The sequence below is a fragment of the Acartia tonsa genome, chromosome 2 (genome assembly GCF_053477335.1).
Source record: "Acartia tonsa isolate MP-2025a chromosome 2, ASM5347733v1, whole genome shotgun sequence".
Classification (NCBI taxonomy): domain Eukaryota; kingdom Metazoa; phylum Arthropoda; class Copepoda; order Calanoida; family Acartiidae; genus Acartia; species Acartia tonsa.
In genome coordinates, this window is record NC_137261.1 from 20891721 (window position 1) to 20907707 (window position 15987).

At 30.8% G+C, this 15987-nt stretch overlaps 3 protein-coding genes across 3 annotated transcripts; 1 reads left to right on the forward strand and 2 right to left on the reverse strand.

The window, feature by feature from the left end:
* The first annotated feature begins 1697 nt into the window (after positions 1–1697).
* On the forward strand, positions 1698–14964 carry LOC145306605 (E3 SUMO-protein ligase NSE2-like). The gene is made up of 7 exons (XM_080148820.1): positions 1698–1897; positions 2732–2853; positions 3611–3674; positions 4114–4213; positions 5352–5449; positions 5793–5868; positions 14203–14964. The coding sequence occupies exons 1-7, from the start codon at positions 1823–1825 to the stop codon at positions 14310–14312; spliced, it is 645 nt and encodes a 214-aa protein (XP_080004946.1). The 5' UTR covers positions 1698–1822; the 3' UTR covers positions 14313–14964.
* On the reverse strand, positions 5864–8732 carry LOC145306606 (peptidyl-Asp metalloendopeptidase-like). The gene is made up of 5 exons (XM_080148834.1): positions 8606–8732; positions 7658–7756; positions 7308–7385; positions 6712–6790; positions 5864–6345 (listed from the first exon to the last, which is right to left on the reverse strand). Exons 1-5 carry the CDS (start codon positions 8656–8658, stop codon positions 6232–6234), a joined length of 423 nt encoding a protein of 140 aa, XP_080004960.1. The 5' UTR covers positions 8659–8732; the 3' UTR covers positions 5864–6231.
* On the reverse strand, positions 8834–12547 carry LOC145312315 (uncharacterized). The gene is made up of 8 exons (XM_080151559.1): positions 12454–12547; positions 11821–11894; positions 11069–11173; positions 10545–10622; positions 9721–9817; positions 9590–9654; positions 9264–9408; positions 8834–9022 (listed from the first exon to the last, which is right to left on the reverse strand). Exons 1-8 carry the CDS (start codon positions 12511–12513, stop codon positions 8834–8836), a joined length of 813 nt encoding a protein of 270 aa, XP_080007685.1. The 5' UTR covers positions 12514–12547.
* Positions 14965–15987: the final 1023 nt, after the last annotated feature.

Sequence of the window (15987 nt, forward strand, 5' to 3'; positions counted from 1 at the left end):
GCTTTGTTTTTATTTTATGATCAATTATGATAGATAGATGAAAGGATATAGAACGATTATACATATCTATAATAAGCGTAGTAATTATGCATATTTGCTTAAAGTAGGGATATTATAAAGAATTTGAAATACATCCCAAAAATGATTCTCCTTTAGTTTGAAATGATTAGCCACTGCTGAATTAAACTAAGCAATTCAGTATCAAAAGATTGAAGCCAGTGAAAGAGGGGCGTACCGTGTTTTTAAAAGTTAAGCTTTTTTATAATTAGGGTCGGCCCGTCCGTCCGTAACGGATAGCTTTTTTCGTAAATTTAGGCATGTTAGAATTGTTCTATCGATTTTAAATTTTGCATGGTGATTCTTTTAGTAGTAAGGTACGATTTAGAAAGCGTAGCAACTCTATAATATTAATCATTACCAAAATGTCCGTACGTCCATTTTAAACATGTTGTTTTTCTTTACTTTTTTAACAACAAATTTTTATGTGATCTAATCATCGGATTGATCTGATTTTTGGTATATTGATTCCTGGGACAACAAAGTATAATGTTATAAGCGAAGCAACACTATGATCAAGTCCTAAAAATGTAAGTATGTCCATAAACATTATCCTGTATCAAGCAGTATTTTATCAAATTTGTTTACAATTTTGCTTCGACTCTTATATATTTTTATTCTGATTATTCAGTTCTGACACTATATAAGTGTTAATGTCCGTTTGTCCTACCGTTTCAGTGCTTCGCTTTTATGGATGTTGTCATCCTTGTTTTTCAATAACTATATAATATACTACTTGAATTTACTTTTTAATTTCCTTTTTAAAAGCGAAGCTTTTCTATATTTTTCTCACAAATTATCGACCCATTAATGCTGTCTCTGTGAGATTCAGCAGTTCGTAGCTGAAGAATACGAAAGATTTATAGATTTATTTTATCGCCTAGTTTAATTCTTATTAATACATGTTGCCAAACTGCGTTAATTTTAATTTACGACATACTTACATTTTTATGACTTGATTGTAGAGATGATTTGCCTTTTTGTAATAGGCATTTCTGTATTCCAAAGATCCAGCTCAGATGATAATTGTATCACCAAAAAGGTTAAAAAACAACTTGTTTTTAACGGGCGTACGGACATTTTGGTAACGATCATAGAGTTGCTACGCTTGGTAGACCATTCCCAACTGTCATAGGAATCATCATGCAAAGTTAGAAAACGATAGGACAATACTAATATGCCTAAATTGACGAAAAGAGCCAACTTCTTTCGAATAAGTTATAGAATGTCGTCATACTCGATGTGAAATTGGAAAGGTGTTGTAATAGACGAACAAAACAAAAATACTTTAAAATAAGAATAAAACTATTTTTAGAAATAAACATCAAGAAGCTAGACTATTATTATTTTACAAACCAGATTTTAAAAATTTAAACTTGTATTATATACATTTTTTCTTTTTGGTACGTTTTTATATTATATTATTTTCTTCAGCAAAGTTTATTTTAAAAAATCTGAAGATAGATTGCAATATACTATACTTCAAGCATCTAAGGATTTAAAACAAAATTATTTGAAAGCTTTGAACAATCTAATACTGATATGTTGTTTTTAAAAGTTGCAAAAATAAGCAAAATCTGTAATTAATTGTTCCTTATACCAAAAAGTTGCTCCCGCCACATTTGCAACTTTTACGCGGCATTCTTATGTTGATATGCGCTCCATGTCAAAACAAACCTGCGACCTGTAGATAATTTTTAAATTTCACTAATTTTTTTCAATATTTAATATTATTTTTAAGTTTTTGTTATAATTTTTAGATAAAATGTCTTCATTATTAGAAGATCGTCAATTAAAATATATTAAAACAGGGACAGAGCTAGTCATTGAAACAGTTAAGGTGAGAATTATAAATAAACAAATCTCGATCTTATCAAGATAAAACTTTTCGCCTTTTGATCTTTATAGATTATTAAGTATTTTTCACAAATTCTGTCCTATTATATGATTCGGAATTTCTCCTTTCATGCAGCGGTTTCCGTTAGATGGTGCTTTAGTAGCGAATCTAAATTGATTATTCTCTCATTTAATTCTTGTTGATCATTATATAGTCACGATCAAGAAATTAATTTACATACCTAGGCCAAAAAAATTACGATTAAAACACCGTCACATACCAATGGCATCCTCTACAGAGAGAGAAAGGAGACAATGGGTTGTTTATTGCATAAGACCCTAAAGCACCACGTCATATAACAACGGTTTCTTATTCGTTTGGCTTAACAATTTTGGGAACTTTTATTGAATTTTGATTGGATGGTTCCTTTAAGTTGATTGTTTAAACGTTTTATCCACCAAATGTAATCTACAATGACATGGTTATTTTTATTGGCCATTGGCTTATCCTATTAAATCCAAGCTGCATCCTCCATCCCTGATATAAAAGCTAGCTGATTATATCTCGGAAAAAGAATGTATATTGTAGATTAATCATAACGCTACTGTTAAACCAAATCATGTCCAAAAAACTATTTCTATGTATTTCTAACGCTACGTTTAACGGTTAATAACGGCCATTTTTTATATTCAATTAGATCTTAGTTTGTTTTTATAGGTCTGATGTTCAAACCTCTCTAAAATTACTTTATACTGCCATAAAAAGGATTTCTTGTTTTTGTGAAAATGATCGAATTCCAAAACTTTGGGTACTTACCTAGATTATTTTTAATTTCAGTCTGTTTTGGAACACCTGGAGGGAGAAGAAAGAATGGAATTGTTGGAGGAACAGAGACAACAAATACTCGAATATCTCAGATTGGAAATTAAATACACAACTGGAAAAAGTATTCTTAAAAAGTAAGATAAAATCTAAAGCATAAATCTTCTTATCTATAATACAAAGTAGCTTGATGTTTGTCCATCCGTCCGTCTGTCTGTCCGTCCGTCCGTCTGAAGTTTAAGATCTCGGTAACCACTGAACCGATTAGATTCTACTCTTCAGGGTATATACCTATCGGTCCTGTGGTGGTTTTAAGCTATTTTCTTGGGGGGTGGGACACCCCCAACCCCCCAAAAAATGAAAATTCCCCCCCCCCCAAAAAAAAAATAATTTTCTTGAGAACACATTAGACTATGAGCAGCACCAGTAGTTTCTTGAGAACACATTAGACTATTTTTTTTACGAATTTTACAAATTCGTTATTTAAACGAGAAATTGTTTTCCTGCTGGGTAGGTGCGAAAATTTGCGATCCGTTCTGCTGGGTAAGTAATAGAAGATGTAATTATACCTCTTGGGGCAAAGCCCCTAGAGGCTAGGGGCGAAGCCGCTAGTATATATAAAAGTAACAGGATGTTTTTCTGTCTCTGGATATGTAAGGGAGTCAGTACCCAAATGTAATTGCTCAATGTTGGACTGATAAGGCTCTTTTTTGGTGAAGCTTTATTTAGTATGTTTTTTTCTTGTTTTGGTCAAAGGGTACCACCTCACAAGAGAAACGGCTGTTAGATACCCCAACCCCCCTCTAAAACATTGGTTCCCGGAAAGAACAGTTTTGTAGGACAGTTAAATGTAACAAAAAAAATGTTATCTCCTAAATTATTTGCTTTTTATAGTTTGGAAGAGCATTTGAAGACCAAAGAGGGAACGATGGATACAGATATGGTAGCTGAATTTGAGGTACATTTCAAATCTTGCTCGTGAAACTTTATCTCGAATCTAGGTTCGACACCGCGTCATTAACTAGAGACGTTAGAAATGGTTCCTACTGCTGCTATGTCAGGTACGCGACATAAATAGTTAGAGTAGGGGGATTACCTTGTCCCATAAACAGGCGCAACTCATTAAAATGCACAGTTAGGACTTCTCAGACAAAAGTCGTGCCATCAAAGGGTTGTTTGTCTGTTGGATGTTACTTAACCCAATATCCTTGGGTGTTAGAGTATCGCATCCCATTACAGGCGGATGATGCTCTGGATTCTCTAGATGATCACTTAAAAATCGAAGGAGAATCCCGCTCATACGAGGCATGGTAATGTAAAGCAATTAAAGAAATGTAAAACTATGCATAACAAGTCTTCCCTTCACAAACTACGTTTGATTTCACTTTTGCATTCAGAAACGTTATGAGGAAGAGTTGAAGAATAAAGCCAAAGAATTAACGGATGAAAGTCTAAAGAAGAATCCAAAATATTTGAAAGTAGAGCAGCTTATATCAAGTAAGTATTATTTATCTTTTTGTGTATTAACTCTGTAGGTAACTAGTTTAGCCAAGGCATTTTTTTCCGGCTCTTTACCTAAGAAAAGATACATTTTTAATACGTATATTAATACGTACCTACCTAACAAACTAGGTATTATATTTTCTAACAAAATTAACATTTTTTAGCATCCCCTCTTCCCTTCCTTTGTCCAATTTATGTACCTAGTAATAGTTAATTATTTCCATATTAATTTTATAAGTCCCCTTCTTGTAACATTTTTAGGGATATTTTGACAGTACTTACCTGCTGAGAATAACTACATTTGATCAGGGAGCGAGGGGTGTGGCGGCTAAAACTTATATTCACAAGCCAATAAAAATAATTGCCCAATTACTTAAAAATACTTCACTTTAACGTGTAGTGATTGTCCCAATTAAAAGCTACTTTTGGTATGCTATCCTTGCAATTAACGGAATAAAGGGGAGGTATATTTTTATTAAGTTAATTTATTTCACTTAACAGTACATTTTTACCCCTTCACACACTTTTATATTACTGTATATAATGCAACATTTCCTATAATAGGTGTGCTAATAAATTGGTGGAATTATCTGAAAATAAAATTATGTCTTTAATAAAGAATTTCAAATATAAAAGCTTCTGAATAAAGAAAAATTATTATATTTCTGTTTTATTTAAATTACATCATAAAAACTTTGATCTTAATCATTATCTCTGATTTAGGTAATCTTCTCATTCACAAATAATTTGCAACAAACAACCTAAACAAATATTTTAGTTATTCACAATTTTAACATAATGAATGTCCTTTTAGTTCATGGAAATTTTTAATTGACACTAGGGGACATTGAGCTTTTTGATACAGGAGTCCCAAAAGGGGAAAAATATCATTTCATTATTTGTTGGCTTAACAACTTTGAGGACTTTTATCAAAAATTGATTGGTTGGTTTATAATTTAGAGTTTCCAAATGTTTGAATCACTTAATTGTAATCTACAGAAGTTGTAATTTTTTGTGCCTCATCATTGGGGATGTACATCAATTTATCGACAATTGTCTTATCCCTTATGATCCCTGATACACATGAGTAATCTGGACATTTACGTTTTGAAACAAATAGAACTATTTTCAGGTAAGCTTGGAGGTGGTCTGGCTGATGACGAAGATTTGGTTTGCGCAGAGGAAGAAACTCGTCAATACATTGATCCATGGAGCAAAAAGAAAATAGAGGTAACAAATATTTATACTTTGATAATAGATACCTAATCAGTGCAGTGTAATTTCATTTCTACAAAAAAAATATCACAAAGCCAGCAAAACCGCACACATACCAACCTTTTTTTCCATTTTATATAAAAAAAAATTCTCCTGAAAATTGATAAATTTAGCGAATTAAGATTTTTTTTTCGAAAAAGATGTACCTACCTACTCACAATAAAAAACGATTCTGGAATATCTGATATTATTCATCATTTAACGAATTGTTTATTAAATAACTACTTAGCAAATATGGTCAGGTATTGGTAACAGGTTTTAAAGTCTTAAGAATTCTTTTAAATCGTCAACTTTTTAGATACCTGTAAAGAACAAAGTATGTGGTCATCACTACGACAAAGAAACAGCTTTGAAAATGCTCCAAAGAAGTAAAGGTAAGGTTTATTTAATTTTAATGAAAAATATCGTCTAATTATTATTTTTCTTCATTTTTACATTTAGAAATTCCTGAAATATTTAAAGTAATGTTAAAATAGTTCACTTGGAATTCTACTTAGACGGAATTGCACCTAAAAATTACACTTTGTTAATGATAAATCTCAACAAATTATTAAAACTTTATTAACCCAATTTATTTAACCTAACCTTTCTAATGGCTAGGTATAATGTAAATTTTTTTGACAACAATCTTTAAATTCAAGGATTTATTGATTTTAAAAATGTCTTAGATTTAGGTAACAAACATTACATAATTAAAATTGATATATACCACATCTATTTATGAATTATCAATAAGTTTAGGGCGGAGGAATTTTTTTGTGAATTATTTTACTTTCACTCAAACCAGCCACTGCAAATCTATTTTCTCTGATGACTCGAGCACAATTTGCTGAGGCGTCTCCAATTGAATCCTTCATAAAAATAAATTAAAATGTATGGGAGCTTTCACTCAAATATATTTCTTAATCTTGACACTCAATACCTATACTTAACCCAAAATAAGCATCAAGTTTATATTTTCTTTAAAGGTTTATTTTATTATTAGGTCCATCCTTTTTTTATTGAAAAATAACTTGTTTATCAAAAAACAATCTTTAATAGATATTTTTCTATCCAGATTTAAAGCAAATTAAAGACTTTATTTGTCTCAGCGATAGATTAGATTAAAAAATGGAAATTTTTGAAACAATCTTCCTTTAGAAAAAGAATAAAACCCAGTTTTCATACCTATAGACAAAATCAACCTAGTTAGTATACAACATGAACTTAAAGCTTACCCCATTGTATTTCAAAGTATCAGAAGAATAGGAAATAATTGGCTTGTCATGTTCAGTTCGTGGATAGGCCATAATTGTCCTGAATTGAAAGATTTTTTAAATTTTGGGGATTATTATTTTGTACACTTTTCATGTGGTACCTACTTCCTTTACCCCTGGAGCATCATATTTTTAAATTAATTGCATATTTTTACAAAATCAAAATCTGCCATTTTGAAAATGAAACACTATGGAGATATAACGTGTTGAATTAAATCCTCACCCCTTGGCACTGCTCTTATGCTAAAAGTATTTTAATTTTTCCTATGTGTCTTCTACTTTACAATTCACTTTCTTGATAAATTAGCCTCAAATTATTATTATTTGGATTTAAGTCGTCAGGAAGTAGGCCGAGAATCTTTAGAATAGCCATTTTCCTGTTCAAGCACGTTAAGGGCTTGACCTGATGTCTCATGAAAGCTATTAATTAAAACCTCACCTTTAGAAGAGAATGGAATAAGGGCTGTACTAATAAATACGCGACTTTTCAATAATCTTCCTTTCCTCCTTACACAACCATTGAGAAGTTGCGTGAATGAATGTAATGTAAGTTATACCTTAAAGGCTTATTTTTAATATAGGTTCCATGTCCATATTTGTAAGGTATTTTGGCAGGATCCACTTTTGTGTTATTTCTAAAACATTGAGTTTTTTATATTTAAATCCATAGATAAAAAATCAAATGAACTTACATAATCCTTATCCTAAACGAAAAATAAGATTTCTTGTTGATTTATATATTGGAAGTCTTAAGTTTATACATCTCATTTAAATGACAGGTGTCAATATTACAAGCGATTTTTTATGGCATACTTGAATTAAACATTCTATTTTTCCTAAATTTAATATTTGTATTGCTGCATGAATGAAATGAGCTTATCCCTTCAGGGATCCCCCAAAGTGTAACCTGTCATGGATGCATCCAAAGATATGGCCAATTTCATGGGCAAAGGTCAATTCGTTCCTTGCACATTCTCTAGTCTGCACGGTGAATGGCTCTCCAAGTCTAGATAAATTATAACCATGAATCTGCGAAGAAAATATGTGTTTCTCAAAATTAATGTTTTACTTAATTCAGAGAGAAAGGGAAAATTTAACTGAAAAATTTTTCTGGTACCCAATTTTTATAACCACATTTTCTTGTTCTTTGGCTCTAAAACTTTGGGTACATTTTAAATTTAATTGGTTTGTTGGAAACTTTTCAACCAAGAATTTGAGGATGTAAAATGCCGGACCAAACAAATTGTAATCTACAGAAGTATTACACTGTGGGCTAGAATTGAATCAAGACAAAAGTAAGTGCCGAGCCCTGGGACCTATGTATGGTGAAAATAGACATAAAACCATGATGATTCCTGGTAAAATCAAAATATTTCAGCGGGGGCTTTTTAAGAAAATTAGATTTGAAAATTTCAAGTTCAATTTTCACCCCCTAGAAGTTGCCGCATAATCATGACAAGAAAAGCAAATATTTTTTATTCTAAATTTTGAACAACTTTGCTTTTATAAAGTTCTTCATAAAACCACTCCTGAAGGGAGTTAATAAATGGCCATTTTTATCACTTGCTTTGCAAAGGTCACGAAAATTCAGCCTAAAATAAATCATATATAGAGAGGTTTTAAGAAGGACTTCATAAAAGCAAAGTTGTTCAAAATTTAAAATAAATAATATTTGCTTTTCTTGTCATGATTATGCGGCAACTCCTAGGGGGTGAAAATTGAACTTGAAATTTTCAAATCTAATTTTCTTAAAAAGCCCCCACTGAAATATTTTGATTTTACCAGGAATCATCATGGTTTTATGTCTATTTTCATTTTAACTTATTTTATTTGATATTAAAAAAATTAATCTTACCTCCATGCAGCCAGCCATGTGATACCACAAGCGTTATTAGTATGTTCAATCATAAGGCTAGCAATGTCTGCTCCTCTCAACAGCTTTGCTGGTATATCCCCTTTAATTAACGCTCAATAACTATGCTTCATTTGGGACTAAATAATTTGCTAAATATAGTGATGGTACCTATTGTGTTTAACATATTCAGTGGCAACTTAACAAAATTTCTTTAAATTTTAAAACTTTTTAAGATAATTGAAATGAAAATTTATTATTATGGTCATGGAGCATTCCTTTGATTCTACTGAATCTTTCCAAATAAGATTGATAAGAGAAATTTCCCTCTTTAAATTTGATCTCCTCAATGACTGGATGCAATCTCATTATAACTGGGATATTACTGTTTATGAAGCCTTGGTTTGTCCTCATCATGAGCTAAATAAAAGACAACTGTCATTATAATTTTGACTTTGGGTAAATAGGTATTTGGTTTAATGTGTTATTGTAGCCAAAGTACCTACATAATTGTTGGAAGCTGAATATTAGCATAATTCTATATTCAAAGCATAAAAAAAATAATGTTTTAATTTAAAGTATTATTTGTTGGTTCGAAGTGTTTCCTCAGTTTTCTTTGTCATTTTAAAAATTATTTGCAGCAACAAATGTTCAAATTTACCTCTTGAAAATACATATTAATATTATCCACATTTTTCTTGAATTCTTGATTATAGTAAAACTTGACTGTAAATTCTGCATAGGTGGTGCTATCCATTATTCCCTTCTTTCTCAAATCAAACAAGGATCTTTCTAATGGTAATAGCCTGAATATCAAAACAAGACTTTATAATTTATAGGCCATTTATAAATCATTTTATTTATTGCCTAACAATCTATTTAGTGTGACCTACTTTTCATAAGATGGAATTTATTAATTAAAGTTTCTCCTAATGCCTAAGTTTTGTCAAGCAATTAAAATTCCTCTGCTTACAAATAAAAAGTAACCTGGAAGTTGGCAGAGGCAGTGCAATAACATCTGAGGCTTCTGGACGTTTATCAGCCATTTCTTCCTTAAATTAATATGGATTTTTGATTTTTAATAAAAAAGTTGCATGTGACAGAAAGAATATCCTTACCTTCCAAACATGGCAGAATTCAAAAGCATTGCATGGATCTATTGTGAAAAAGTCATCTGTACCTGGTACCGTCATTACAGCCATCAGGAAATGTCCACTGAATAGTGCATAATTAGTTTTTTTTTACATAGTTACATGTACTAGGATTGGCAATCCACCCAATTTTTGAGTCAGATTCAGATTCTTACAAAAATCCGCCCAAAAAATAGCAAATTCATCCCTGGATTATGGATTCTTGGTTTTTTTTTGCGTATTTTAAGATTGTGGATTGCAGATTCTAACAATATTTTTATAGTTTTTTCTGTAAAATAAAATAAATCAACAATCCAAATCTGCAAATTCAATTGCAGATTGCAGATTGGGATTCTTGGTCTAAAATTTGTCCAAAAATTGGGCAGATTTATGATTGCAGATTCGGATTTTTTCTAGTTAGTACTGCTAATCAAAGCTTAAAATAAGCTAAAATAGCTTTAAAATATTGTTTTTTAGATATATAACATTAATTTGAAATTTTTATTTGAGTTTCAGTTGCAATACATTGACACAACTTCCCGTGGTTTTATAAGAAAAGAAATTATTGAGTAGTTTAAATAACCCTTTTCCCAAAGCCTCAATGGGGTGTGCTTTTCTTTCTAGAGATTTAATTTTAGCCACCTGCCCTACTTTAGGATTGTTTGGTAATATCGAGATAGCAGCCATGACATAATGTGCTTGAACTGACTTAGTTTCTAAACATAAGTGCTTAAACCTAATCCATGAAAACTTAGATCCTAAAACTAAGAAACTATCGCTAATAAATCAACGAATTAAAAAGTGTCGGTTACCTGAATGTTAAATAAGCTTGGCAGCCTTCCTGGTTTTCATACAAAGCTGATTTAGTTTCTGTTCCATTTTCAACTGATCTAAATAGTAGAGTGAGGATTGAAGCTTTTAATGGTTCTTTTTTCCTCTTCATTTTGCTCTCCATTAATTTTATCTTATAAATATAAGTTATAACTATGATGTTATTTATGTTGATTTGGTAACGTTTTGTTGTGTTGGTTGTTTTGGGTTTTATCAGAGAATAGCCCTATTACCTTTTTAGAAAGGAAAAAGTTTGTCTATCCGTTAGTAAGTCACACTTGTGTTTCCCATTTCCCCCACAAGGTTGTGTGATTATATTTTTAAAATATTTTCATGATCACTTCAAGGAAATTATAATTACTCAAAGTTTCCTATTTTAATAAAAAAATGTATTTTTCTAAAATGCAATAATTTAAAAAGCCAAGCTTTTATATAATTACAGAAATCTTTTTAAAAAATGCATCAGTTTTAATGCAAACTAACATAGTTATCTTTAATATTTTACCTCATGGGATGTGTGTTTGTAAATTTCCTAACCATATTTCTACATTCATGAATGTCAAACTTCTTCAGTTTTAGTGCTGAAAAGTTAATCTTTGCAACTGTACAACTAAAAAAAGTTTTATATTATTAAGATTTCGTAAACGGTCTTTAATTGTGAAGAAGGGTTTGCATTGATCTTGGCCAGGTTCCTAGAAATCAAAAAATTTCTTTAGACGTTGCCTTGAAAATAAATGCATTAAATATTAATTTATAACCCAGACAACTATCTGGATCCAGTGTTGGGGACCTTTTTCGCAAATTGCTTTCTGCTTTTATGTAGCGACTTGGCTGTGTTAATATTTCCGACGCTATTGGATGATATTCAAAGACCCAATTGAAAGTTGGCAAAGGGTCCACGAGGTGGTGACATACTGTTTTTTTTAACCCCTCCCCCCCTACTTTAATAACTTAAATTGTGAATTTTGAAATAAAAATTTTGAACTTTTGTTGTTAAAGCTTTACGGATAAGACAATGGACGATAATTGATGTACAGTCTCACCAATTACAAATACACCTACTCGCTTCTTAAAACTATTTGAAAAGTCCATAGTTTTACGCCATAGAATAAGAAAACGTGTTTATGAAACTTCATGAACTAACTAGCGTGATTGTTATTGTCCCGGCCCTTCCTTGTAAATATACATTACAGACAATAGGACCAACCAACTTATACATATCAATTATGGAGAAGCTTTGGTATCGCCAATGCCTACCTTTTTAATCTTGACGGTTTACATGATTTTATATTTTTTGTTGATACGTTTTTCTTTAGTTCGATTAGGTTAACCTATAACAATAGAATTAAAATAGTAAAATGTTATACAGTTATAGAAAACATTCATTGCTCTAATATATAATAAATACTATTTTTTTAAATGTACATGCAATTTTTTTTATAGATATTTTCAATGATATTCTGTATATCACATATTCTTATTCAGTTTAAAGCAATTTTATTTTAAAACATTAAGATTCGCCAATAAGTAAGTCATTTATTACATAAGTTGGTATGATTGAGCTACGCAGAGGCTGACAGCCTTTAGTTCATACCCTCAGCTATAGAGTAGGCGCGATATAATAGTTATTTATCGCATTGTATAATGTATTATAAACAGCTTTACGCGGATATAAAAATGTACAATTATAAGATTAAAACCGGTTTTTCAACCCCAAGATGCCGAAGGCACGGGCTAAAAAACTGGGTTTAACCTTATGATTTTATATTTTTATATTCGTAGAAAACTGGATATAAAAGGATGCTATACATAATTTTTCGGTATGGCTGAGAACCGGTTCTAATACTCCGGATATTAATCGTTTTCGAATACCTAACTATTAAGCATCACCTGAAATGATAAATTAACAGTTAATTGTAAAATTAAGAAAACTAATAGTGGATAGTTCATTTCTATTCTGAAATCAACATAAAGAAAGAAATTATGTAAAATAATATTTATGATATACCCACACAAGCATAACATGATATAAATCGGATAATAGGACTATTATTTATCTAATAAATGCCTAAAAGTTCAGTAGGAATTATCTAAATATAAACATATGTTATCTTTGACAATCTTATATTTATCATTGTATACCAAGTATAGTGAAACTCATTGTAAGTCTATTTATAGTTTAGTTAAGAATTGTGTTCTATAGTGACAGTACCATAAAAATAGCTCTCTAAAAAGAAAGTTTTAAATATTTTTCTAGGAATAGAGGGAAAGGATAATGAATTATATATTAAATTTAGTTCGTATGTATGATATCATGCTTTTTGTAAATATTTAGTTTAAAGGGGGGGTGGTGGATGATATATATATTTAAAACGCTTTTGTTTTCAGGGTTTAGAACGCTAAAAACAAAAAAAATAGTTAATTGTCTATTTATTCAAATAGTATCCTACTTTTTTCTTCTTGACTTTGATGTTTGAACCTCTTTTTACCTTAATTTTCTACTAGTTGCTTCGCCCCTAAACTTTAGGGGAGAGCTAGAAAAAGAGCTTAATACAATACTAGTGGCTTCTCCGAAGAAAAAAAATATTCATACCAATAATTTCCGTGGCTGCAGCCTGAGAAAAAAAAAAACTTACTACTTCTTTTGTATGTTTGCTATTTAGTTGCTACACATAATATTACCAATACCAAGTCCTTTTTGTAACATTTTTATATTTTTGAATTAATTTTTAAAGTGTTTAAATCAGATAGACTATCTATTACTTTTTTCTAGAAAAATCTGAACAGCGTTTAGTAAATTAAAAATTGCTGCAAGTCAGATTAGGATGATACTGAAGGTTTTATATTCTTAAATATGACAATCATCATGTATTTTTACTTTTAATACACACTTGTGATTTGGAGATAAGATGCTCTCTAACTTTTGATTCAACCAATGTTTATTATGATATATAGTTTTAACTTCTTCATTAAAGGGTCCATTCTTACGTTCATTAAAAAACTTTCATTAACCTAACCTATCTCATCTTATATTATTATCACAAGAAATTAAGAATTATACTTTAAGGACGATAAGAACTTAATTGAATCGAAAAAATATATTTTAGGATTTATGATTTCATCTGTTTTTGGGTTCTTCTAATTGATCTACGTCCTTTTATCCTCCAACCCCATCACCCACAAATAATCCTCTAAAGGCAGAATATCACACAAAAGAATGGGGGATCATTTCCCTGTAATCATATTTTATGAGTTAAGTATTATTTCACAGAGGCCATGCATATTTTTTTTAAATGCTTCTGTTTAAGTTTTACTAAAATGAAGTTTTAACTATAAAGTCTGTCTCATAAATCAAATACAATATTTTATTATGATGTAAAGTTTTATAGGTATGTAAGAAGAATAAGGCCGAATGAATTATAGATTTAAGAATCTTATTTTTTTTTTGTAAAATTCATTACTTGGTTGTGTTAATACTTATTTCAAACGCCATTGCATTGGCTTATATTCCAAGACCCAATTGCTAGTCGGCACAGGGTCCATGGGATGTGGACACCTTCCCTCTATTATTTTACTTTTACATTGCTTACATACCAGCGAACCCATTTATTCTTGTTCTATTTAAATTTTTTTCTTCAGGTAAAGTGAAATGTCCAGTGGTGGGATGTAGCAATAACAACCTGAAACAAACAGAACTGGAGGTAGACCAAGAGGTTCAGATGATCATCGCCAGTAGAAATGAACAGTAAATCAGGCACGGAGAGGACTCTTGCGATTAAAATAATATACATCCCATTATTTCAGTTACCAAAGGCAACTTTCACACTAGAAATTGGTAACATATTAATATATCGTTAATCGTTCAAACTCTAATCCTTTACTAAAATATAAACATTTCTCATGTATTTCAGGGGTGAAAATAAACTAAATAAAACGTTTTTAAACGCCATTAACCTTAAATTAACACAGATAATTCCACAACTAATAGGAAAATGTGCGGATTTTTTACCAAATCCTTTTTTAAGGCACCTTACTTCAAATTATTTGTAAGTCATTAACTTAAAACTCAAAATATTACCTCACCCCTGCACTGAGATCACATTTTGTTCTTTTCATTTGAAATTATTGTGATATTCTTAATATATGTTAAAAGAGATATTTTAAAAGAAAATCGAAATTTATAAAGAGCTTTTTATATACTTCCTAATGTTAAAATTTGGCCATTTTTTATAATCATTATATCTTACGTTAAAATATTTTTTTATAACACTGAAAATTGTTAAGCATTTGTCATTATGCTACAGTTAATAAAGTACCTGTTTTTGTTAAGACATGATAAATACAACAAGGAATACAAATTCTAAAAGTTAAGAGTAGAACAGAGTTGACAATTTTATTTAAGTAGAGATGTAATTTTCATATGTTTTTAGTAGCGCAGCAACTCTATAATTCCCTTTGTCTGTCCGTCCGTTAGCCCGTAACGCTATTGAGGGAAATGTAATTTTGACATATGCGCATCTAATTTGTACGTAGTTTTGTTCTTCTGTCTGTCGGTCTTACTTCAAAAGATGTTAACGTTGTTTTTTAAGCTTTCGTGAATTTCTCGAGTTTTTACATATTCTCTTTTTTCATTGTTATAAGAACTGAACATCTGAGGTGGATTCTTAAAAAAAAATTGCCCCACTAATCGCTTAGTGGGGCAAAATTGTTTTCGTGAAAAATCCACCAAAATCACATTAAAAATCTACAAAAATTAAACAAATCATAGAATGGTTATTAACATAAGATTGTGATTTTGAAGGATTTTTCACGAAAACAATTTTGCCCCGCTAAGCGATTAGTGGGGCAAATTTTTTGGTACTTGCTTACATGTGGTAGACTGGAGCACCGAAAACCCCCCCCCCCCGCTTAGTTTTGACAAAAATCAAAAATAAGGGGGGGGGGTAGTTTTTTATTGTCTGGAAAAGGCAAGGAGGCAAAGTGCTCAGCAAGGCAAAGACTTAACCCCCCCCTTAATTTTGAAGAAAATCAAAAATAAGGGGGGGGTAGTTTTTTCACTGTACAACACGCCAGAAAGTTGAGTGAGGTAAATCAAGAAAATCCAGTATACCAGAGGGGAAACCTTATTACAGGGATATTCATGTTTTGGGGCATAATTTCCTTATTTATTGACTTTGGCCAGTAAAAGGTTTTAATTTTGCGCAAAATTAAAACCTTTTACTGGCCAAAGTCAATAAATAAGGAAATTATGCCCCAAAACATGAATATCCCTGTAATAAGGTTTCCCCTCTGGTATACTGGATTTACTTGATTTACCTCACTCAACTTTCTGGCGCGTTGTACAGTGAAAAAACTACCCCCCCCTTATTTTTGATTTTCTTCAAAATTAAGGGGGGGGGGGTTAAAAACTACCCCCCCCTTATT

Excerpts from the sequence above, each read along its gene's own strand:
- LOC145306605 (XM_080148820.1), top strand. The coding sequence starts at position 1,823 with ATGTCTTCATTATTAGAAGATCGTCAATTAAAATATATTAAAACAGGG. Across the intron at positions 2,854-3,610 it reads GGAAAAAGTATTCTTAAAAA|TTTGGAAGAGCATTTGAAGA; the intron begins GTAAGATAAAAT and ends TGCTTTTTATAG. Across the intron at positions 5,869-14,202 it reads AATGCTCCAAAGAAGTAAAG|GTAAAGTGAAATGTCCAGTG; the intron begins GTAAGGTTTATT and ends TTTTTTCTTCAG.
- LOC145306606 (XM_080148834.1), bottom strand. The coding sequence starts at position 8,658 with ATGATTGAACATACTAATAACGCTTGTGGTATCACATGGCTGGCTGCA. Across the intron at positions 6,791-7,307 it reads ATTAAAAATAAGCCTTTAAG|GACAATTATGGCCTATCCAC; the intron begins GTATAACTTACA and ends CTTTCAATTCAG. Across the intron at positions 6,346-6,711 it reads ATACTTTGAAATACAATGGG|GATTCAATTGGAGACGCCTC; the intron begins GTAAGCTTTAAG and ends ATTTTTATGAAG.
- LOC145312315 (XM_080151559.1), bottom strand. The coding sequence starts at position 12,513 with ATGAACTATCCACTATTAGTTTTCTTAATTTTACAATTAACTGTTAAT. Across the intron at positions 11,895-12,453 it reads CTGTTAATTTATCATTTCAG|GTTAACCTAATCGAACTAAA; the intron begins GTGATGCTTAAT and ends CTATTGTTATAG. Across the intron at positions 11,174-11,820 it reads AAACCGTCAAGATTAAAAAG|TTGTACAGTTGCAAAGATTA; the intron begins GTAGGCATTGGC and ends AACTTTTTTTAG.